Consider the following 23,699-nt stretch of genomic DNA (forward strand, 5'->3'; position numbering starts at 1 on the left):
CACCTCCATGGAACAAAGCAAGCAGCTTGAAGGAAGGCCCCACAGAAATGATTCACCTTTATGAACACAGTGCAGTGAGCACTCACACTGAGTAAGCCCAAATATCACCTACAGTCCTGTGTCACTACAGGTAGTGCGTGACATAAGGAAAGCAAGCATCAGTTTCAGCTGCCTAAGAAACTATTCAAAACTGATTATTAAAAAAATTAAAAATCTAAAAAAAGCTTCAGAACATTAAAGGAAAGAATGGCTTAAAAGAAATCAGTATTTTAAATTAATTGTAAAATATACTATATATAGTTACTCATTAGACTAACAAATTGGATCTTACTACATGACACTGAAGGTATAAAAGCCAAATTGCTTCTCATTTTTTAGCTTTGTGGAATTCTATCATGAACAACTGTTTTGTTTTCTTATAAGCCACCTTTAACTAGTTAAGAAAGAAATCACTGCCCTGCATGCTTTAAGGCAATGGCATTGTTCCACGCCACACACAGCCCTAGCAAACACACCTCTCACTGCTTTGGAGTCAAGCCATGGTAGCTGTACCATAGAGCTAACTGCCAAATTCGAAAACATGAAAAAAAAAAAAAAACCCAAACCAACTGGTATTCAGTAAAAAAAAAGGGGGGGGGCATACTCATATTATTATCTTGTAAAACTTGGTTCATAACTAGTGCACATTTAGAAAATCATGTGAATTAACTTTCTGTCAAACAGATGATCTAATTTGGTTCATGCTGCCATTAGTAAAATTAGTTTTTCAGTACACACAAGAAGTTCCTGCCCAAATCAGAAAGTACTGCCAGTAGATGAATAGGCCCTACACAGCTTCTGAAGCAGGAAACTTGATTCAGTTACTTTTGCTTTAAAAAACAAACAAAAAGCCCACCACCTCAAAACGCTTTGTTTCTTTTCATTCAGAACAAAAATATGTTTTCAGCTTTAGGGGGGCAAACTCTGTACTCACTGCCCAACAGTTGGCATGGGTAACTCCTGGGAACTCCAAAGAGAAAATAAGAAAAAATTCTTCCTGCAGAATGGGTGGCAACAGGCCCTTTCTAACCAACTCTGTGGTCCCACAATGCTTCTGCCTGTGCTTCAGCGGCAGATTTGCACGGGAACCTTCACCCTCACTCCTGACCGCCTTTGGACTTCCAGGGCATTCCCACTCAACCCCCCTCTCCCATCTTCCAGAAAAAGACTGAGATCCCAACTCTATAAATTTCTTACTTCACTCATATACGAATCATGGGCAGAGGTGGGGAAGAAGGTTTATGACTTGTAAGATTTCCCCAGATTTCTTCCTAGAATTTCCCAATATTTACAAGCAGAATGAACATTATTAAAACAAATTATGACTTGGTGAATGATGTCATCTTAGACAAATACAAAATTGCTCTGCTGTTATTAGAGCAATATTTCATTCCCTCTCTTATTAGAATGAAAATTGCCTTTTTGCTAGAATTACAAATGAAATTCTGTAAACAATGTATACTCTCTACAGTCTCATCCCTTTTAAAGATGTAGCAACGCAAAATTATTTGTTATTTTCAGAGAGCAAGATTAACCACTGTATTTCTTCACAGTGCAGTTAATATATTAAGAAAATGTTTAGCATAGGCCCAACATTTAATGTGAAAGACTGATGATATACCTCATGGCCATGTATTTTTCAAGTGGTGGAAGTTACATTTTTCAGTGCAACTGTCTCTAAATTTTGTTACATTAATGTCCTAAATCTCAACTTTTCAACTTGATCATATTACTGTACAAGGAATACTAGGATCATCACTCAACTTAGGAATTTTCTTGTCTACTGCAAATAGGTTCAAATTATATAATAAGTTAAAATGAGGAGACCACCTTCGTTTTATTCGATTTATTCTCTTAAAATGTTACATTGATCCTGCTGGCTATCTGAGAAATGCATCACACAGCCTAATCCTAAGTAAAATGTGTATTTTGGAAATATTTTACAAATGAGAGTTTGAAAGCTCTTTATTCACATATGCAGAACAGCATCCTACAACGAAGAACTAAAACAAATCCAGCCTACAGCATTTTATTAGCATATTGTTTCTAAGCTATGGAAATATTCATGAAGACTGATGAACTACCTCAAAACGTGAACTACAACATCACTCACCTGAAAGTCTTTTGTAAGGCTTGTTACTGCTTTTAGTGCCATTTTGGTGTTTCTTGTCTATTGATGGAGCTATGATTCCTTTGCCGTTCAGAATCTTTTCTGGTGATGGTGGCACTGACTTAGATGTCAAACCAGATTTAACCAAAGTTGGAGCAGGTATGGTGGATGAAGAGGCTGAGGAGGAGGTGATGGTGGTAGTGGTTGCAGAATTCATTTTAACATTGGCACCATCTGCCTTCACTAGGTTAGGAATTTTCTCTAGACTGACTACTGGAACAGGAACACTGCAAAACCAAAGAAAAATCTTCAAGTTGTGTTTTCTGTACCACAGATTTACAATTCCTTAACTCCCTTCCACAAATATAAAAACTTTTGATGCAAGTGACATAACATCTTGGGACTAGACTAAAATGAAATACTTAGTACCATCAGTCACTCTTTTTGTTCAATCAAATGTTTACAAAATCAGCCTTTTTTAAAGCTTGGCAAGGTAGAGAACTATGAAAATGAAACTTCACATTTTTCAAGATCCACTTCCCTGCTACTAGGAAACAAAATAAGCCTTTGGTACTAAGTAAAACATATCCCCTTACATATATGGTCTCATGCCTTTAATACAAGTACATATTGTATATGTGCATGCTATACAAGACTCACGATGATGATGATGATGATGATGTAGTGTACTAACAATACTAGTATTTTTAAATAAACCTTCAAACAATGTCAAATTTTTCAGAAGCATCTGAATAGCATATGAGTTCTGGAGACAAAGAAAAAGGAGATTTTGAACCTAGAAGCTTTAACATCATCCCTTTAAAAGTATTAAAATCCTTGACAGTTTGAGCAATATTTTAATATTTTTTAAATAAAATCTTGTGAACTAACCCCAGTACAATTATTAGCTTAGCTGGTCCTTTTCAGAATAAACTCTGCAATAACTAACTCTACCTTATTTGCCTCTCACAATTAGGGTATTTCTGTCACTAACAAATGCAGTATTCTCAGTTTGGTAGCAAAAAAGGATAAGTAATTTTTAATTCCAATATTATTTTGACATTACTGGCTCATACCTAAATAGGTAAATATGTAATAACTGCAGCTTTTTACCTATGCCCAACTACAAAATGAGGTGTGTTGTGCCTACTAATTAAAATTGTATTTACTCCTCCTCACTCACGCAAACGCAAAAAAAAAGAAAAGATTACTTTAAAATATAAATTAAATTTAAGGATACATACAGATGCTCAGAGCTTTAGGCCCAGGTTCTGCTGCAAACAGAAACATCTTACTTATTTCAGTGCTTCCCATATATGGTCTGAGCAGTCGCTTTTGCCAGACGGTTGACTAATTGCCTTGCAAGCAAATTTACACACTGATCATGCAAAAGCTGCATTTTTCAGGGTATCATTTCACACTGAGCAAACAAGAAAACTGTAAGTTTCCTTAAATATAAATGCAATGGTGAGGTTTATGCGGTAGAACAAAATCCTCATCTAGAAGCACAAACATCTTAACAATATTCCTGTCTTTTCCTTCTTGATTGCAAAGAACTAAGATAATCTCCATAATTTTAATCCCAAGTATAAAGGTGACATTTGAGGAGGCTTCCTGAACAGCAACAGTTCTTAAACCCAGAGATTCCTTAATCTATTATTGTCTTAAAGGTTTAACTTGATGCGCATGCTAAAGGTAAAATGAAATCTGTTTGCAACGAGTATTCTCATCAAAGTTACAAAGTTGCTCCTTATCAGACTGTATACCAAGAACAAGCTGCTTACTGCAAATCACTGCAGTAATTCTGACTGCTAAGTGCTGAGCGTTCTACAATTGCATTACAGATACAAATGTGATGCTTGCTGAAAATACAACCTCTGTTGAATCACTATATATTTTGAAGCATGCTGGCATGTTATAGTTCAGTAAGTGGAGTTTCTTGCCAGAAAAGACATTTTTGCCAGCATGCCAAGAAAGCAACAGCTGCCTTCTTGTACTGTTTGGGATGTCCCCCCATTCACAAATTTCAGTCTGTTGTACCTGAAAGATGGCACCTTCTCTGTGTTCTCACTACAGAAAAATGATTAGCAATTATGGGATTTCTGCTATCAGAAAAAGATGATGACTTTGACAGTCTCTCTGTCAAAGACAGAGACTCTCTCTTTGACATGAAAAAGAGAGTCAACAGTTGATCTGTTCTGCAGTTTTAGCCAGTTAGAACCTCAAGCTCTAGTATATACATGGATCACTGTGCTAATGAACAGCACCCAAGGAAGGGACATGTAGGTTTAGCTTTGTTACAAACCAGTAAGTGAAGCTCAGGACAGGAATAATTATTCATTAAAATTTCTCTGCAGTGTAGTGGGGAAAAAAAAGAAAAATACTCTGGTATTATAAGACACATACTATAGCACACCAGACAGTCTACAGTGACTAGAGATGTTAAAAGTTACAGATGATATACACATTTTTTAAATATAAGTGGTACTGCATTCAGCATTAAAGAACCCTAGTTCTGCCTTAGCATAATTAATAAGGATGAACTGATAAATGGACTGCGAACTGGAAGCTGTGCAGGCCAGTGAAATTTGAGAAGGAAATACGTACATTGCAAATGCTCATATTTACATTTGATGATTGAAGAGAGTACTTCTTCCAGACTGAGGATTATGATAAGTGAAAATTGGGGATTTCTTTAAAAAGTTCGTTAGAAAAAGAAACATAACTCAAGTATTAAAAAAGGATTTTTACAAGAAAGGCCTATTTAGTTTAGTATGGACAACTGCTGAAAGAAACAATTAGAAAAACAATATACATCAAGCTAAAGAAGAGAAAAGGCACACAGAAGTCAGTACAAATGAGAGAAAAGGGAGTACAGAAGATTGCCAAAAACATATAAAAAAATCTGTATTCAGTAAAGGCAAGTTTACTGGGAAAGAAAGAAATCTTAACAATGATACCAGCAACTAAAGGACAGTAAAACTGTTATTAGTGATGCAAAAATGAGAGAAATGTTCAGTATTTCTTTTACGCTAAGATGGAAGCATGATAACGTACTCCAATCAGATAAGAAAGATGTATTTTTGTTTCCTTCAACAATTGTAAAGTGCCAGCTAAAAAAATACCACAAATATTTTTCACATAAGCAGAGCTGGATAATTTATCCATGAATTCTGAAACAGTTGAAGAGATATTTGATCTAAGCATATTAATTTCTAATTGAATCTTGGAATATTTGGCAAATTACAGAACACTAGATGAGTGCTGCTGTTACATCCATATGCAAAACCCCAAACAGAATGTCTTGGAAGAAATAATGCCAAAGCTAATAAAAACAAACTGATAAACAATTAGTTCACATGGCTGTACTAAAAACACATCTTAGCAAGGAAATCTGGTTTCACTTTTTGATGAGAATACAAGTTAGGCTGACAAAGATAACTGTCAAACTGTTCCAGACATTCAGAAGACACTATAAAACACAAAAACAGTATAAAGCAAATGTTAAACACAGAGTTAAAAACGAGTTTTCTGAGATTCATGATTCAGTAAGCATGAACTTACTAGTGTCCTAGTGGGGCACTTTGGCCACCATTACTAAGTCTGACATTATTGAAAATTTCATCAGTATTTAGAAATAAATGAAATATTATCACAGATAACATTTGCTGATGGAATCAGGATCAAGTGAAAGAGTGAATAATGAAGAGAAGGCAGCTATAAAAATTAATCTAGAATGATTTGTAACACTGGCTCATTTAAAGCGTATTTTACTACCACAAATGTAAGCTTATATAGGAAGAAACAATATTCAGTCAACAGTGACATACAGGGAAAAACACACTGGAAAATTGTGACAAGTATTTAGTGGTCACAGTGGATAAACAACATGAGCTTTTATTGTGTTGTTGTGATGAAAGGGTTAATGTAGATGCTTTTATAAAAATGGAATTAGTAAATATGATTAAGGAGTAAATTTACTTCTCACAAACCCTTGATCATTTGGCTACCGGGAGATTCCTTCCAATTTTGCTGACCAGTTTCAGTATGGATACTGATGAATTAGAAGGGAACCAGAGAAAGGCTACAAATACTCTCTGATGGCTAGAGAAAGTGCTTTACCATGATAATCTTCAAAAACTCAGTCTTTTACTTTTTCAGGTAATATGACTGTGTTAATACAAGTGTATCAAATATATCAAAATTAGAAACTGGGTAACTTAGAAGTTTTGCATAGTGAGACAGTAATCAATCGGACAAAAATCTTACTGGATCATCCAGCTAACCATGTTATGTAAGAGAAAATCCATTTCCTTACGTTTTCTCATGGCCTTATGCCTATGGAGAGAATAGTAACTCCTTTACCAGAATCCCCAACAAACTCCTGAAACAAGGAAGAATCCCCCTCCTCAATATCTCATGGAAAAAAAATTTTTTTCAGTTCCAGGCCATTGTTTGTCATTTCATTCCCAAGAAACTTAATGACCGTATCTCACAATACTCATGTTATTTATAAACCTCTCTGTCTCCTTAGAACCTATGTTTTCCTTTCTTCAGGCTTCATTAAATCACTTTTCCTTGCAGTCACATAATTTTGCTGTTTTGTTGTTATCCATAAGTGGATTAATTCTAAAAATCTCAGCCACATGTTCAACTCTTAATTTCATTTGCTTCAAATTAGTAAGAAAAAAAAATCACACACACACAAAAAAAAAAAACTTAAAGCACTATTCTGTTCTGCATTTCTGGATTGCCTACAGAGGTGTTAAAATGTAATCAAAGTATTTGTGGTTGAGTGGTTAAAATATATACTCCAAAAGAACTCTGCAGAATTTTGTTCCCAATTCCATGTTGCTTTAGGAATACTCTTAAATTTTGGCTAGCTTTGTTTTCTCCAGTTAAGTGCAAACAATGGTATTTTCCTATCACGAAGACATAAACACCACGAAATTATTAAAAAAATCCTTGTAAGTGATTAGATGGTTAAGTCTTAGGAATACCTTTGTGATCTTATTTCTATTTATAGAAAGACTGCCCGTTTCCTATATGTTGACCAAATCATACAATTTCTATCACATCATCTTCACTTTCAGAATTTCTAGCAGGCAACGGTAAAATCCTCTGTACTGTGGAGGTAAGGGAAATTTGCTTTAGCTGGTACCCCAGGTGTAACTGGCTTTAACACTTCTCCTCAGTTTTAGACTCACAAATGTGGTGTGGGGAAATGAACACCCTTGTAGCAACAATTCTCCCATCAAAATCCTGGCAGGCAGCACTCCGGGCCCCCGCAGGGGACAGCAGAGCTCTTTCGCGAAGAGGGTAAGTGCGTGGAGGAAAGGTGGGATAAACAGAGCATCAGGTGCAAGGGAGAAACGAGCAGATCATCACCTCTTCAACACCAGAATGACTTTTAGAAAGGAGCAAGTATCTGGGTTATTCTTATGCACTATTATTGCTTATTCATTGTTATTACTATCATTTCCAGTCATTTAATTCTTTGCCTTTTTCACTCTCTTTTCTATCCTCCTGCTACATCTCCTACAACTTCAACTGCAAGCTTCTGAAAATACTGCTTTGCATTTATCTAGAGCATAATATCACAGTGCTCCTGTACTGCTCCAGCCTCTGAGCACTGGTGTACTAACAGCAGCAAAGATACAGGGAAAAAAAAATCAGAACTGGCAAGTATTTTGGATAATGTGCTCTCAGTAATATTTCACATTCTAGTCACAACAAGAAAAGTACCAAAACAGCAGCTACAAAAATTATACAATTCCCAGTCTCCTTCAGTCGATAATTCTGATAGTTCAATATTTTTTCACCGCCTTTGCAGAGTTCTCTCAGCCCTGCTGTGCTCTTAGAACAACACAAGATGTGAAGACAAGATACTGGGTCAGTGTTTAAGATGGTGATTCGAGTAAACCAGAAATAATCAATGGAGGAGCTTGGTCAGCATGCAGGCAGGCGTGACAGCGTGGCAGCAGACATCCACCGGGCCAGACTAGTGCAGAAACCATTACTTAAATACTACTACTGACTGTAACAGATAAGGTTTAGAAGAGATGCTGAAAAAAATATGTAAGATGTGCAACAAGCTTAACCCAGGCATGGAAAGTAATCATTACAAATGACAATCCCCGAATCAAGGTAATTTGGTAACAGGCTGGAAGAACCTATGTGAAGTAAATACTTGTGGTATGGGACTGCAATGTAACAGACAAAATAATGAATAATTGGAAGCTTCTTAGGATGATAAATCTCATTTTACTTGAATATGTGATGAATTCTATATGCATTTTTTGAGACTAATATATTTCTGTCAATTGAATATTTCTTTCTAACACATAAGGAGGTAAAATTCTGTGGCTAGTACAAGTATCTGAATGGCAGATTATAATCTTATCTTAAAAATAAAATTTATGAATAAGAAAATCAGAACTGCTGTGTATTTGCTAGAGCTCTAAATAAAAATAATAATTCACTAATGGAATAAGAACAAACTCATCTTCTCTCCTAGTAACTGTCAGTGCTGTAACCTGGAATCAGACTGATTTTATTTTTTATGAGGTCATCAGATCTAAGACACTTGATACTAAATTTTGAAGAGCAATTTCTTTGGTCTCCAAATTTTGTTCTGTTGGTATCTTAGTATCTTTAAAAACTGAATTTCTCAGTTTTCCCCATTGCCAAACAAAAACCACAGTATCATCCTCCAGCAGAGCCAGAAGAATTTGATAATTAGCAGATAGAACGCTGATGCACACGTTGCCTAAGTGTTAACAAACTAGGACAACAGTTTTAAATAACTAAATAGACCTTCTTTATCATCAATAAACATTTGGGATGTTCCCAATCAGGGGAAAAGGAAATGCTTAGATATCTTGTTCCCTTTTGGCTTTCATGAATGACAGATTTTCTTTTAATTAGAGTTAAAAATATAAAATAACACTCTTGTATGAAATTTTTCCAACATTCAGAAAAGGTTACTACTCAGTCAAGAGTATTTTTCTTACAATAAGTGAAGCAGTTGCATCTTAACCAGTACCTCTGTCTCATCTGTATATGCATGCACATGCATCTGAGTAATCTAAAGATCTAGAATTCCTATTTTCATCAATTAAAAACAATGATTTTCTAGAATTCTCATCACACATATAGAGATGGCAAATTCAGATGTATAGGAAATTAGATTTTGATCAAGTTTGTTCCAATACAAGGTAAATTCTACAGCTAAGCAGAAGCTGCTTGCTTTGAAAGCATAGCAAGTAGCGCAGAATGTCTTAGACAGAAAACATGGTCTATTATTTTAACATAATTAGAGTTTATGTTTTGTCTTACTGATGAATTGTTTATATTAAATTGTTTATTGCTTTAAGTCATTTGTGTCCAGAAACTCTACCTAAAATCGTAATCTTCTTTTGCTTGGCATTACATATAAAAGAGAGAGATCCTTATGCAGTAAGTAGATAGGGAAAACAAAAAATGAAGCCCTATTATCTTAAGTCTGCAGACATATAACTAAGGCCAAAGAGCTAAGTCATAATAGTAGCCTGCATAGAACCAGGAACTGAACCCACATCTCTTGAGTCGCTAAGCTAGTGACCTAATCACAAAGCATCTTTCCTGTAAATAACAAAAGACAAAATTGTTTAACGCATAAAATATAGTGACCCAATTCTGCTCTCCTTTACGTTTCTGCAATTCTGTGCTATCATCACATCACAGGAGGGTGGTCTCAGCAGTTTCAAAGCCTGTATGTGTATACATCACAGTACGTGATGCAAAACTTTTTTAAAAAATAGTAATTTTTGCAGACAGAACTTTCTTTTGTCTTCTTAAAAAGCATCAAGCACTATAAGAACACTGAATAAGCTCCAGCAGCAGCTGGTATTGAAGATAAATGACTATTGCCAGCAAGTTTTCATGAACATCATCTGAGCCAATATTAAGAACTCTACAAAAATCATCCTGTTTAAATGCATCAGTTTTAAAGCCTGATATTGTCATGTCAGATGGACCTTAAAGATAATAAACTGGGTCACTAGCTATAAACTTTTTATATGCAGCTCAGAAAAGCAGACATTTGATGGAACATTAGAAAAGTGAATCATCGATAGTCCTTCCTCCTCCTCAGATTTTTTTTAAATTTAAAAACATCCCAATTTCCTCTCCTAGGAAATTTAGAAGCTTAAATTGTATGCTTAGAAAAGAAGAAAACACAGATTTTTGTGATGCTCATGAAAATACATAGAGATCCTTATTATTTTTCGAAAGCAAACAGCTCAGCTATCTGTTATTTTGGTACTTACCATGGTTTATCCCGTGATACTTTTGAAGGAAAGACTGTGTGCTGTCTGCTACTGGAGGTAAGTAGATTGTCTTTGGGCGTTTTGAATGGCTTTGAGTTGCTGCTGACAGGGTTATGGCCACTGATACAGGATTTCGGTTTCATTTGTACTAGGGATGTCCTGGAATTGCAGGCTGGAGAAGCTGGAGAAGGGGAAGGTTTACACATTGAACCGTGTCTTCGTTCTGTAACAGAAGAAGAATATACTTTACAGTATTTCATAGGCAAAAAAAGGGGAAAAAGAAGAAGTCAGGAAAGGGGAATTTGTGCCTCTATATTCTAATCACAATGATTTCATCACTCCATAGATAACTAATTGATAACCATTTTGAAAGTAATCATGCCAAAAGATTAAACCAAATCAGCTCTGTGAAGTGCTCTCAAGAACATAAAAATAGTGTAGTAAGTGCTAAGTAGCAACACAAATCTCCCAGGAAATTTCACTGAGAAGTCTCAAGCCATTTTGCAAACAGTAAATGACCCCTAGGAAGCGCGCGAGGGACGCTAGGTGGATGTCTCAGCTCTCGCACGGAGAAGAGAGACAGGAGGCTGCGTAACACGTTCCCAGATGACTCAGTGAAAAACTGCGACAGACATGAGATTGCTTCTGTAAGAGTTTGTGAAGAAATCATGTGACCCACTTACTGGGCACCTTACATTATGACTCTCTTGCTTTAAGTTTAATGGAAAGCTATATATAAAAAACATGAACAAACAAAACAAAAAAGCCAGAAGACTGAAAAATAGCTAAAGGAATACAAATCTCTTCTAAAGAGACAATCTCCAAGCTGTTAACCAAGCAGAGCCCTATCTCCAATATCAATTAAGGAGAAAACTCATTTTTGTCACATAGAGTAAGTAACAAGTGCAGAAGAGCAGAAAACTTATCATCAGTTAAGAAACACTGCACCTGGAGGTCGGGCACTTGCTGAAGGACTGTTCGGGCCAACACTGCAGACTCTGAAGTACTGCAAAAAGCAAGGCCTTGCCGACCCATCGCAGGAGAACAGGCTTTAAGACAGACAGACTTGAGTTAAAAAGCTTGGGCCTAGGTATCTTTTTTATCCCTGATATTATCCCTGAAATAAAAGTGTTGTTTTAAGGCAGCATTTGGTCATTTTTTCTTTACCAAAGCCAAACTTCTCATGGGGAGACCTGCTGGTGCTTGGCCAGAGCGCTGGATCACAGGACACCGCCAGCACCAGGCGCGCCACTGCCAGCTTGAGCGTGACTACAAAACACGACACGAGACAGAAAGAGGCAGGCGCGCACGGCACCGACAGTTTGGGGGAAAGAGGAATTTTCCAGTCAGCAGTTCTGCGCTAAACAGCCGCTGATTTGCGTTTGCAGGCTGCCCAGGGACGGAGAAATACTCCAGCAGCCCCAAGGCTGGGACCGATCAGGGCCACTCACCATCGATCCAGCAACCGAACGTAGCAAATACAATTTAATCACAGATTGAGAACTTTTGTCAAGTTAAAGTCTATCTTGCAAACACATGGTAATTTTTCTTGTCTTCAGAGTTTAACAGAACCCAACAGAAAGCTAATTTTGAACTTGCACAGTATCACTCCATTAGCCAAGAGCAAGTTAAAGAAGCAATAGCAACCTGCTGCTTGAAGAAGTTTTGTATTTGCATCATAGCCTGTGCACTGTCTGGTTCGGTATTTCAAGGAAAACTAAGACAAATTTTCCCACAGAGAATCGAAACATGACAATTTGTGTGGCATCTTCACAAGTAAAAACTTGCCTATAGCAGGAAGATTCATCCATGATTAATTGGCAGCAGGCAAATACCTCAAGAACAACGAGAAATGCTTAAAAATATATAAAGAGTATTTCAAACTGCTTTTAACGCACCTCCAATGACTAAATACAGGCATTTTCTATTAAAAATTAGGTACTTCCATATCTTCATATTCAGAACTTTAATTATAAATGCTGAATTCTCCTCAATACTCTCCCATAACAGAACAGCAAAACATTCCTTCTTTTTTTTTTCTTTTTCTTTTTTTCTTTTCTTTAAGAGAGGAAAAAGTAGCTCCCCCCGGCCAACCAAATGCCAACTGCCATTGGCCAGGTTTCCTCCCACCTCCCACCTCAGCATACGGCCTCTGCCTTTAGAAAGTCTTTCCCAGGATACAATTAATTTACATTCACTTCACTTCCAATCTGTGGAAGAACCATTTTAGCTATGCATCTGTTTCTGAAATGCAGAGTTGCTTTTTCCTAGAAAATATTTTTTATTTGGCAGAATATTTTATTTAGCTAAATAACAGTTACTGTTTAAAGATTTACCATCCTTCTACATGACTCCTTAATCTAATTTAAGCTACCTTAATAAAAATATTAATATCTTATTTTAAATTTTATCATTAATTTCTTGAGGGCTGATGAAAAGGAACGGCTATGTAACCAGCAAAATCAGTCAGTATATAAAGTGAAACTTTGGAAAAATCCTGTTTCTCATGTACATTCATGATTAATTACTCAAATCTTCACTACAGCTACTGGTTTTCTCCAGACTGGCTGCCTTCTGGTACATTAGATCTGTGGTATCATGCCTAAGGATATATTTGGAAGTGAAGCACACGATTCTGTTATTAAAATTAGTACTCTGTAAAGACAGACATTTGAGATACTGACCATCTCAAATTATATCTTAAAGTCATCTGAAGTATTGCATACCATAGCAGTTTTTTTTAAGAAAGTCTCTTTACACAATTTTTATTCAATCTAATGTTTGATTTTTTTTTCACCAACACAATTTTTCAATCTATTAATTTCCAAGAACAAAACAGTGTATTAACTTTAGATTTTTAAATATATCTCATAAAATGGTAGAAGTAAGAGGTATAGTTGTAATATGACAATATAATGAAGTGCATCCTACCACTTTAGATATGTGTTTACTTAAAAGATAGGGATGGAAAAGATTACAAAATCACTTATTTTATCAGAAGTGTGTCAGAGCAGAAGTCATTCTTCTGATCAGAACAGAATGCTCTAGTTGGCAATTCCTTTCATCTCCTCAAACTCCTCTCTTCCGCGAAAAGCTGGCCACAGAAAGTCTTCTGTATTTTGGACAAACTTTGATGCTGATTTGGGAATTATCAGCGTTAGCCAGATTCTCGTGAAATTTTCAAGCAGCAAAGTGGAAATTATGACCACTATAGAGTCACACAGAAGAGGGAACATAAGTAGCTAGTGTCGCATAACCATTAATATTTGCAGATACAGCTAAGATGGGGAAAAACAACATTTTTTACTTACACAAGTTAAAATCACCTTAGTATTATCAGGAGGAGAAGGAAGCAACACCTTACATGCAGAGTCACTGTGGAGTGCCAAAAGAATAACTCCTTTAAAAGGGGCAGAAAACCACGGTGACAGCTGGGCAAATATGCCTACAGGCTTTAGGGCTTTCGAAATGTGAAACCTTATGGACAAGTAGAAGAGAGCTGGGAGAACAAAATATAAAGAACTAAGTACTGATGAATATATTCCTTTTCAAGAACTGTTACATTGGCTCTCATTTTCCTTTTCCTCAGTGCACTGTGGTAGTAAATCAGCATTAGACATTGGGAAATAACTTCCAAGTGGAAATAATGGGAGCATTTTCTCTACTATAAATAACAAAGCAAAAATTGTATCAGCTGTCAAAATCAACTGCTTAAACCTGGGTGGCTGTGCTTCTCTAAGAAAACTGAGTTTCCTGGTCACACACTAGGACACAGGTATTCTTTAAAATTTTCTGTGAATATGCCTAGGGGGTGTTTTACATATACTCAAAGAATTACATACACACACAATATAAACCTACTTTTATATAGCCTATGTAAGAAATTAGTATGTGAATAAAAGATATTTGCACATCAAATATTCAAATTAGACATTCACATACTAATGCATTAAGAACATAATAGCCACCTGTGTAAAACTTTCTACACTCATCTGCGGTGCATGTGTAGGCAAATTAGGTCTAGCAGAGCAAATGAATTCATACACACACAACTGTGGATATGGCTATACCTGTTTGTATTAAGAAATAGCATATTCACTGTACACAACTCAGCCTAAAATAAAACGCAATCTTTTGCCCCTAAAAATGAAAAAAAAAATCTTGCAAAGCAACTAGAATGCCAGTTATCACTCACAAAACATGAACCTAAATTCCACAGCCATTATGATTTCTGCAGAATCTTGTTGGTGTGTGGTTCAAGTTTAAAATAGGAAAGAAAACTTTACCAATTCACTTAAATACTTACTATTACTGGTTACTTAAATGCTAAAAAACCCCCCCAAAAAACGCAACAAAAATCCTCAGCAAGCTAGTTGCTGTCAAATCCAAAAGCAGAGAGAACACAGAAGTTACAACCCACTTTACTGCATTAATCCTCCTGCACCCTCTCAGCAGTCTCAGAGCAGCCACTGCAGCCACTGACAAGCAACATGTGACTGCTGGTGTCAGACAGTTACTGTATTAATGACATTAATCTCTGAGAACAAACTGTGCATTGGTAGCCTTGCAAGTGATCTTAAAGTATTCCAGGAGATTCTCTGTGTCCTATGGAAACATGGATATAATCCAACTTTCCCAGCCAAGCCTGAATTGTTTACTAGATATGAAGTCCTTATGTTGTCTGAAACTTAAAGAGTCCCTGAAGCTCCAGAAGTTCTCCATCATGCCCTTCTGCTTCATTTCTAGTCCTCCTTCCTGCACCCCACACTGTGTAATCCTCTACCTTTCCCAAAAACCTCTGCTGCAGCTGCCAAAGTCCTCTAGGTCTCTTTGATTCCTTAATTGCACTGGATCCTCCGTGACCGGTCACCAGGGAATAGCAGCAGCTGTTTTGCAGGAAACGCCACATCTCCTTCTAATCCTAAGCAAAAAAGCATTGCAGTAAAAAGGCAACAGGATCTCCAGTTCCACCAATACAGTGTGTGGGAAGAAGAGGCAAAAATATATTCTGAACTAGCAAGCTTTTTCTCTAACACTTCTTTTTGCCTTGACACTCTCTCACACAAGATCAAGCACCTACTTAGCTCTCAGCAAACCTTAAAAGACAATGACTGAACATGAAGCATGTTGCTAGTAAAATATCCCAACCGTATATTTCTAGGTGGATTGCAGTAGTTCTGTACTCAAATGAAATCTTTTTACGATATTAAAACTGTAGTTTTCTCTAATTTGGACTACAAATAAATACAATTCTTGCATAGCATATTTCATTTAAATCTGTCCTTACCCAGCATGCTCTAATCACAATTGGTCAAATCAAGTGAACAGTTTTTGCCCATAGTTAGTGTCTTCTCCATCGGTGAGACGTAAAGGATTGCAATGGAAAAAAAAAAAGTCACGAGATACCTTGAAGGCAGAGAAAAATGTGCTCTTGGTCTTTCAGTATTTTTTTTTGTAGGTAGTTCAGACAGACAAAAAAAACCCCTCTAATGTTGTCAGAAGAGACATACTAGAACTTTGTCAGCAACAGTCATTTTGAAACACAACTTGCATTTAGCACAATCCTACTTCCTGCGTACAAAAGGCCTAAAGCAAAAACCTGTTTTACATTGATCTATGAGCAACTCAGTGACCCAGTATTAAGTTTTACAGTTTAGTATCACATTTGCTAAAAACAAACAAAGCATAATTGCAAAAAATCAGACATGGAAGAAAGTTATTTGCTGCTAGTAAACACTTAGAGTATAATAAAGTTCAATTTAATGCTTACTTTTGTCACAACAGGTTAGTTTACAGCCATTTTACTTACAATAGTGTAAACTAACTAACCAAACTATCCTCAACACAATAACAACAGTTTACATTTTTTCACTTACAGTATTTAACCAGATGTTAATGTAAACTAGTATCTCATCCACAATGTGATTCTGCGCTACTAATACAGTATCACAGTCCTACTGCTGAATACATTACTTATAGTAACCACATGCAACACCTATGCACGAATTACAGTTCTGTGTACAGTATGTTCTGAAGCGTTCCTTGCAGAGTCCTTCACTGTACAAAGTTGAGCAATGTATACTTACAATTTCAGTAAATATTAAGTGAAACTCTCCGCCTTGTACTTATCCCAGTTGAAAGTTTGAAAATGTATTTGGCATTAATTCTAATGAAAACCAAAACAGCAAAAAAATCCCACATATCCCCAAAGCTGCAGTCAGCAACCAGAAAATTGAACAACTAAATACTCGCAGAAGTGTGTCATCCTGCAGTAACTGGCAGCTGGTTCATAACAAGAGTTCATAAACACCTTGTAAGCACTTTCACTTTGTAGCCACAATCTTAAAAAAAAAATGCGTGAAGTTAAGTAAAAATACTTGTATTTTTTTTCCAACAAACTACAGAATAACGTTGCAAGACCAAAGGATAACTTTACCAGCTTGTCTGACAAAACACTAATCCAAGTCCAGCTGAAAAAGTTTGGAAATAATACCCGCAAAGTGTTCCGCCCTTGCACCGTGCACTGTAAAGGAAACGGCACAGTCGGTTTCATTTTGATACTTCTTGTAAACTGACAAAGGAAATAAACTGCCAGCTCAAACCCCAGAAGTGATAGGCTGAGTAAAACACAGCTCAAGAACTGTGCGCTTCATTCCAGGTCAAATGACATAATTGGGAAATTATCAACTGCTAAAATAACCACCCTTCTGCTCGTGTGTATTTACAACAAACACAAGCTTCACTTTCTGACCTAAAGCTATTAAAACAATTCTCCATTTCACCAGTCTATAAATGAGGAGGATCAGCAACATTATGCAAAACATCCTGCGAGAAGAAGAAATGTAAACTAAGCCACTTACAGCGAGGAACAGGCTGCCAACTTAATCTGATTCTACGACGACTGTAAACATGTACTTTGGGAATGTGAAACGATTCACGTTGCCACAGATGCCGTCAGAGAAATACAGCAACGTGATTAGGTATTCTGCACACGTTGAACAGCAGGCAGATGACCTGCTGCAGCAAATACCCGATCAGGGCTCACACACACCAACTGTTTTGACTACAGGCACTTGTTAAGCACCAAGTTTCAGGTCCTACCAGTTGGACACCAGAGCTGATCCCGTGCCAGAAACAACAAGCGGTAAAAAACTGCTGCAGGCTTTTTTTTCTTTTCTTTTTTTTTTAATTGTTGATACAACTCAAGTAACTGCAAAAGTGAACCAAAGTGCAAAATTAAAGGCAACAGAAATAGCAAGTTTATTTTTACAGGGAGCTACTCTCTCTCTCTTTTTTTTTTTTCCCCTTGAATCAGCAAAGAATTAAGGTATTTGTGTCTAAACCAGTAGGACAAACCTGTTGTTTCCCTGAAATATCTTTTATTTATGGAATAACTTTTATGTTTGCCAGGATGATTATATCAGAGATGGCAGAACTAACGTTCAGAACATCACTAAATTACTCTTAAGTGCAAAACCCTTTAAAAGTGGCCAATTTCTATAAAAAACCACACACAGCATTTCCCAAAACAGTTTTGTTTCTCTTCAGTTGAAAGCACTCACAAAAAAAAAAAAAAAAAAAAAAAAAAAAGAGGAAGGATCAAAAGGATCGAGCAGAACTCCACAATACAAAAATGCTTCAAATAACAGGATTTATTAAGTTATACGTGAAATAAAGCTGCTAGTATTGCTTGCTTCTTTTTGCAAGTATTTTAAGATTAAAGATGCAGCCCCAGCACATCGCTAACAGGGCAAGTTAAGGAGACAAGCAAGCATTGAAAGAGCGAGCATCTTGCCTAGGTGACAACGTTGGGCTCCACATCTCCAAGCCAGAAAGCCCAGATTTAATTCCGCTATCAAGGCCTACTTCTTCAGCTACAAATGAGGATACTAATGATTTAGGCTATCAACTTGCTTAAAAAAAGAAGTTTATGGGATTTATGTGGGAATTTGTCACACCTTATAATGTCACAATTCTATGCATATGAGTAGTAGTGTCCGCCTGACACACTGCTATTGCAGGAAAAACAACAATATTTCTACTCACATCATTCACTTTTCTCAACTCAGTGAGACCAGAAGTTCGTGGGGAAGACAAATAACTGGGCAAATGTATCGGCAGGGACTACCACTGGCAATTTTTCCACCATTTTTGTTCTTAATCAAGGAATTCCATTATCAGCACTAAACTACAAAGCTTAAGGGAGACATGAGGAGATACACTGAAATATTTCAGAAATCAGGTAGTGGGACTGATGTTCAAGCAAAGGTGAGCACTACAGATGAATCACAATTCTGTGGGTGATTTACATAGGTGAGGAGAAATCTTGAACCAGGCTACTTGCTGTATGCAAGAAAAAAAAGATACTTATGTCTAATGCAGAAATGCAATGAGGAACAGCACTCTAGTTTACTAAATAAACAAATTTTAAAAGCAATGCATCTGAAGATTCCTCCAAGAATATGACTTAAATAATTTTACTCCGGCTCATATTGTTGCAAACTGAACAACTCCTTCCCCTCTTATCCTTTATATTTCATTACAGACCTGCTTCCTCAGGCCTAAGGCAGACCTTCGGGGTCATCCGATAACGCATATTTTGATTTATTTGATTATACTTCTTGTGTAAAATAGTTCACTGTATCTTTAGCTCCATTTCAATGATATTTAAAAATTCTAAAGACAAAAAATTTAAAAAGGTAATTTATGTACATGTAATCACATGTTTCTCCTTGTACCTCCTCCATATACCTATTGTAACAGCATTTCCAAATTTGTTACTTCTACTACTTTACTGTTTTAATTAATCCAAAAAGAGATATAACAAGTTAGTAGTATTTTCTTTTACAGACAGGAAAAGATAAGCCATAGTAGAGTGAGGATGAAATAGAGAGGCGCTTTGGCCAGGCCACACAATGAGCACAAGATTAGATGTTGTGTATTTACTCCATATTCAAACCAGAACTATCAGATCAGGAGTATTTAGCCCTTCCTATGAAATGAAATGTAATCACTAAAGGTTTTCAGGCAATTAATTGAACTAATGGTACTAGCCAGGCATACATTTTACATTTTACATATGCTATTAGGAGTCAAAGTCATATTTCCACAAGTTTAAAATGACTGCTATGAAGACAAAAAGCTAAAGCAAATAAACACAGCTCAGCTTGCTATAATCTGAATAAAATCAGAAAATACTTCAGGTTTCCAGCAAAACCCAAGTGCTACAACTCAGAGAAAACCACCTAATATTTTTAGGAGACTTATGTTCTTCATCTGTTTATAAGCATAATATCGTGCCAGATTTTATCAAGTATCAAGACAATCCACCACCAGCTCATTTCATTGTTCCTCAGAAGACTCTTGGATAAAAATGGTAACTTTACTGAAATTCGCACAGAACAGCAGCTTTGTAGGAGCTGTATATAATCTGTTGTTTAAATCTTCTGTTTTTTGCAGCTCCAACTGCTATCTGGGGAAACAACAATTTCTTCTTTCTATATTAATAAGAAGCTGCTCCATAAGCAGAGAAATAAAGAAAAATGTTTTTCTGAAAGTCTGCGCTTCCCTCCCCCCAAATTTGCCCCATCTCAATTACCCTGTGCTTCTCTGGGTCCCTTCCCCCTAGTTTCCTCCCAAGCCCACTGTCTTCTGGGTCCGCCCCCAGAGATGGGCTATGCCCTGCACGCTCAGAGGTACGTGGGTGGCAAGTGGGGCAGTAGCACACTTGTACTGACACGAAACTACTGTTCTCTGGGGGCATGGTAAGTAACGTGTTCCTTCAGTTGTTGATTTTCACAAAACTGCAGCAGGAATGTTATACTTCGGAAGCCAGAGTGCTTCTTTTTTTTTTTTTTTTTTTTTTTTTTTTTTTTTTTTTTGGAAACAATTAAAATTCAAGTATTTCACCATTTACTTGCCCTTCTGTGTTTCTGTGTTTGCCCTGCCTCATGAATATTCCCAGGGCTCAAATTAATCCTCTTAGAATATTCTGATGTCTTTAAAAGTTAAAAAAAAAAAAAAATCTGCTCAGCTAAGGGTGCCCGTTTTGTTTTGAAACGGAGTGAGTTTATATGCGAGTGTCAACCTGCGTTATCAAACCCTGGTATGAAAGCAGCATGAGGGTCACTGCAGAGTGTTTTCTCATTTCTCGTGTTATAGATAAACAAGCTCACCCATCCTTTAGGTACTGTATTTGCCATAGATAATAAAAGCGATTATTTAGACTGCTGCCGGAATACACATCAATTATAATCCCCGAATATGCAGACTCCACCAAATAATTTCTGAAACGGTCATCTCCTCAGCTCTCTCTTGCTCCATACAATGGTACTTAAACATACCACCTTCTACAGAACGAAATTGGGAGCCAAAGATGTACCAAAATCCAAAAGAGGTCCACAAGGCACCTTTTTTGTTAGCTGTACTTCTCTCTTTAAAATCCCTTTAGTTCTACATTTACATGCAACTTCAGATGTAAAAATATGGTTTCTACTTTAACCTGCATCATTTATGACTTCTTACAGTGCAAACTAAAGCAGCTCAGACCTAACTGCACATGAATAAAACAGACATAAGGCCGCCTAAGAGAGTCAAAGTGAAAAATGCTTTATATTCTACATCTGAATGCGTCTTGATCATTCCTCACTACAATCTAGCTTCACCTACTACAAATGCTTCGTTCTGGACAAGCTACTTAAACTTTCATAATGCTACCGGCTTCCCATCCTTGCCTGAACAGGAGAGTGTGATATTAGGCTATGATTTAAAAGCCTGCCTTACCTGAATGATTTGTTTCCTGTAAGTCTTTACTCAGTTTTTTCAAAATTCAAAATAATCAATAATAAATCATGACTTCCAAAATTTGTTAAAGCATGGTTACTCTTTGATACGCTGTGTGAGCCAAGAAATTTTCCAGGACCAGACAGCACCTAGAGCCAGGATCTGAATTTAAGGCATTCCAGGTGTTTTCACTCTGCTCCCGTTTCCTCGCATCACTGGAGCGGGGCAGGAGGGGGACGGAGGAAGGGCGCAGGCGACTGCCAGCAGGACGAGCCACCGGGCTGCGGGCGCAGGGCTGCGCGAGGCGCCTTTCCCTCCTCCCGCTGCTGTCGCCTGCAACAGCCCGTCACTCAGCGCAGGCGGGTCGAACTCTCTGTGCGCCGTCTCAGAAAATGCACACCCAGCTGTTTTTTTAGAAGAACGTTTTGGACAAAATAAATGTGTAAACACTTAGCAGCTGAAGACATTGGACATTTTCTCTAGGTGGTACTCAAATAACTTTTCTTTAATTCTTGTATATTTAGCTATACATTTGTCAAATGTTTTCATTTAAATTGCATTGGGATTTTTTTTTATAAACTCATTGGGGGAAAAAAATCATTTCTTGTTAAAAACAAAGCATAGCTCACCATAGAACAATCTTATGATTGCAAGCAGAAGGGACAGTAAGCAAATAAACCAAGATCTTTAAAAGCCTGACTTGCAAACATACCCACACGAAGGATTCAGCCCTGCCTGAAGGTATCTGTCTATGAGAGATGCCACAGGAGGTCTCAGGGAACATGCAGGCAGTAAACATCTTTCCAAGGTATCAAATGTGTAACATGTGCCAGTTCTTTTTGTATTAAACTACCCCAGTCAATCGGAGCATGGTTTAAACACATTAGGATGATTATTTCCTATCAGGCTTGAGACAGCTTTTTAGAGTGCTAGAACCTGGCTTCGTCCATGCCAGGTGTAATGTGTCACCTCAGATGGAAAGAACAAGAGTACAACAGCTTGTCAGCACATGAGAAAAGCCTTAGGTCAGTCAAGAGATGATTACAAGGGGAGCAGGCTTGGGAGCTAACCAAAAGAGGACAAATTTAAGACATGGATTTCAAAGCGTACAGGCAGTTTATTTACAGAGTCAACACTCAATTATCTGTGGTCAGATTATCTGTACCAGAGATGCAGGAACAAATCAGCTCCAGCCAGGCTCATTAGCTTAGGTGCAGCTCTGTGCAAATGCTGCTATACTTCCAGGGATGACTTCAGTCTGGAAATAATATAGCAACTTTCAGCGTAACACTGAAGTCCTTTTGGAGCTAAACTGAGGATATTTTGGATGTCTCTGTATGGCATTTCCATATACAAGAGCACTGAGGAAAATGGCATAGAAGTACTCCTTAAAAACACATTCAGTTAGCTCAGATTCAGCTTGATTTTTTAGCTTTTGTCAAGCCAGAACTGAACCAACCCCCCCCACAAAGCCACCACCTTGCAGCGTTATTGCAGTGCTCCAGGTCCCAAGAACCGCTACCAGCTTGGGCACAGCATCAGGCCAGCACTGGCTCAGGGCACTCCTGCCCCGGTGCATCATGCCATGGCCACGGCCTCCTCCCGGAGCCGGGGAATGGGGCAGTTCAACGCGGACAAGCGCAGGATACTTGTGACAAGGCAGGAGCTGGCACCAGCCAGCATGGCAAACACTGATAAACCCGAACGCAGCTGAGATGGCCTCCTTACAGAGGGAGAGAGCTGTGAGAGCACTTTGTATTACTATTTACAGTTAAGTCATTTAAAACAGATACTCTAAGTAAATAGAAACTTATAAGAGCTTTTCTAATTGTAAGAAAAACAAAGCAACAGACAATACCAATCCAGACTGAAGCTCTTTTCCTGACCACAACACCAAAAGCATAATTAACAGTGAAATGAAAATGTAGACAGGGAAGGAAATGGAAAAACAAAAAACGAAAAACATTTCCTACCTGCCAATTGCTTCCTCTGAATCAGACTATCTGTGTTCATTCTGCAGGGCTGAGTCCTTTCTCCATCTGTCAGGAGATAGCAAACTCCAGAAGAGACTTTATGCTCTTTAGACCCTTCTGGAAGTTGTCCCTCCTCATCAAATTGATGCTGCTAAAGCTGAAAGAAATCCTACTATTCAGAGATAACAAGAGATGTTTCTAAATTGGAGGAGTTTGAGATTCAATTTATTTTTTCAGCTATGGGAGTTACTTGACCAAAGAGGCAGGGAAAGGACAACATGCAGGATACTAGCATGAAAAATCTCAGTATAATCAGCTGACTCCAGCTTGATTACAGAGGAGGAACTCAACTCTGTACTTGGCAAATGGATCACAGAGCAAGTTTTTTCTAAAGCTTATTGCTGAGTCTGCCAATTGGTAGCTAGACGGTTCAGCAGATTTAACCAGCAATGGCTAGCAAATGAACCAAAAGTAACCATGCCTAAG

At 37.4% G+C, this 23,699-nt stretch overlaps 1 protein-coding gene across 6 annotated transcripts in view; it reads right to left on the bottom strand.

Annotated features, from left to right (window-relative positions):
• ATXN7L1 (ataxin 7 like 1) overlaps positions 1 to 23,699 on the bottom strand; it is a 122,051-nt gene that overhangs the window by 22,395 nt on the left and 75,957 nt on the right. For 4 of the 6 annotated variants that reach the window (XM_062582141.1, XM_062582090.1, XM_062582101.1 and 1 more), the window contains 2 exons: positions 10,459 to 10,681; positions 2,153 to 2,436 (listed from right to left, as the gene is read on the bottom strand). In XM_062582141.1, the coding sequence (XP_062438125.1) occupies positions 2,153 to 2,436; positions 10,459 to 10,681 (507 nt within the window). Of the gene's footprint in view, positions 1 to 2,152; positions 2,437 to 10,458; positions 10,682 to 17,318; positions 17,369 to 23,213; positions 23,323 to 23,699 lie in introns of those variants that run through there. The other 2 variants (XM_062582111.1, XM_062582121.1) reach the window with 2 other exon arrangements.

The sequence above is a fragment of the Rhea pennata genome, chromosome 1 (genome assembly GCF_028389875.1).
Source record: "Rhea pennata isolate bPtePen1 chromosome 1, bPtePen1.pri, whole genome shotgun sequence".
Classification (NCBI taxonomy): Eukaryota; Metazoa; Chordata; class Aves; order Rheiformes; family Rheidae; genus Rhea; species Rhea pennata.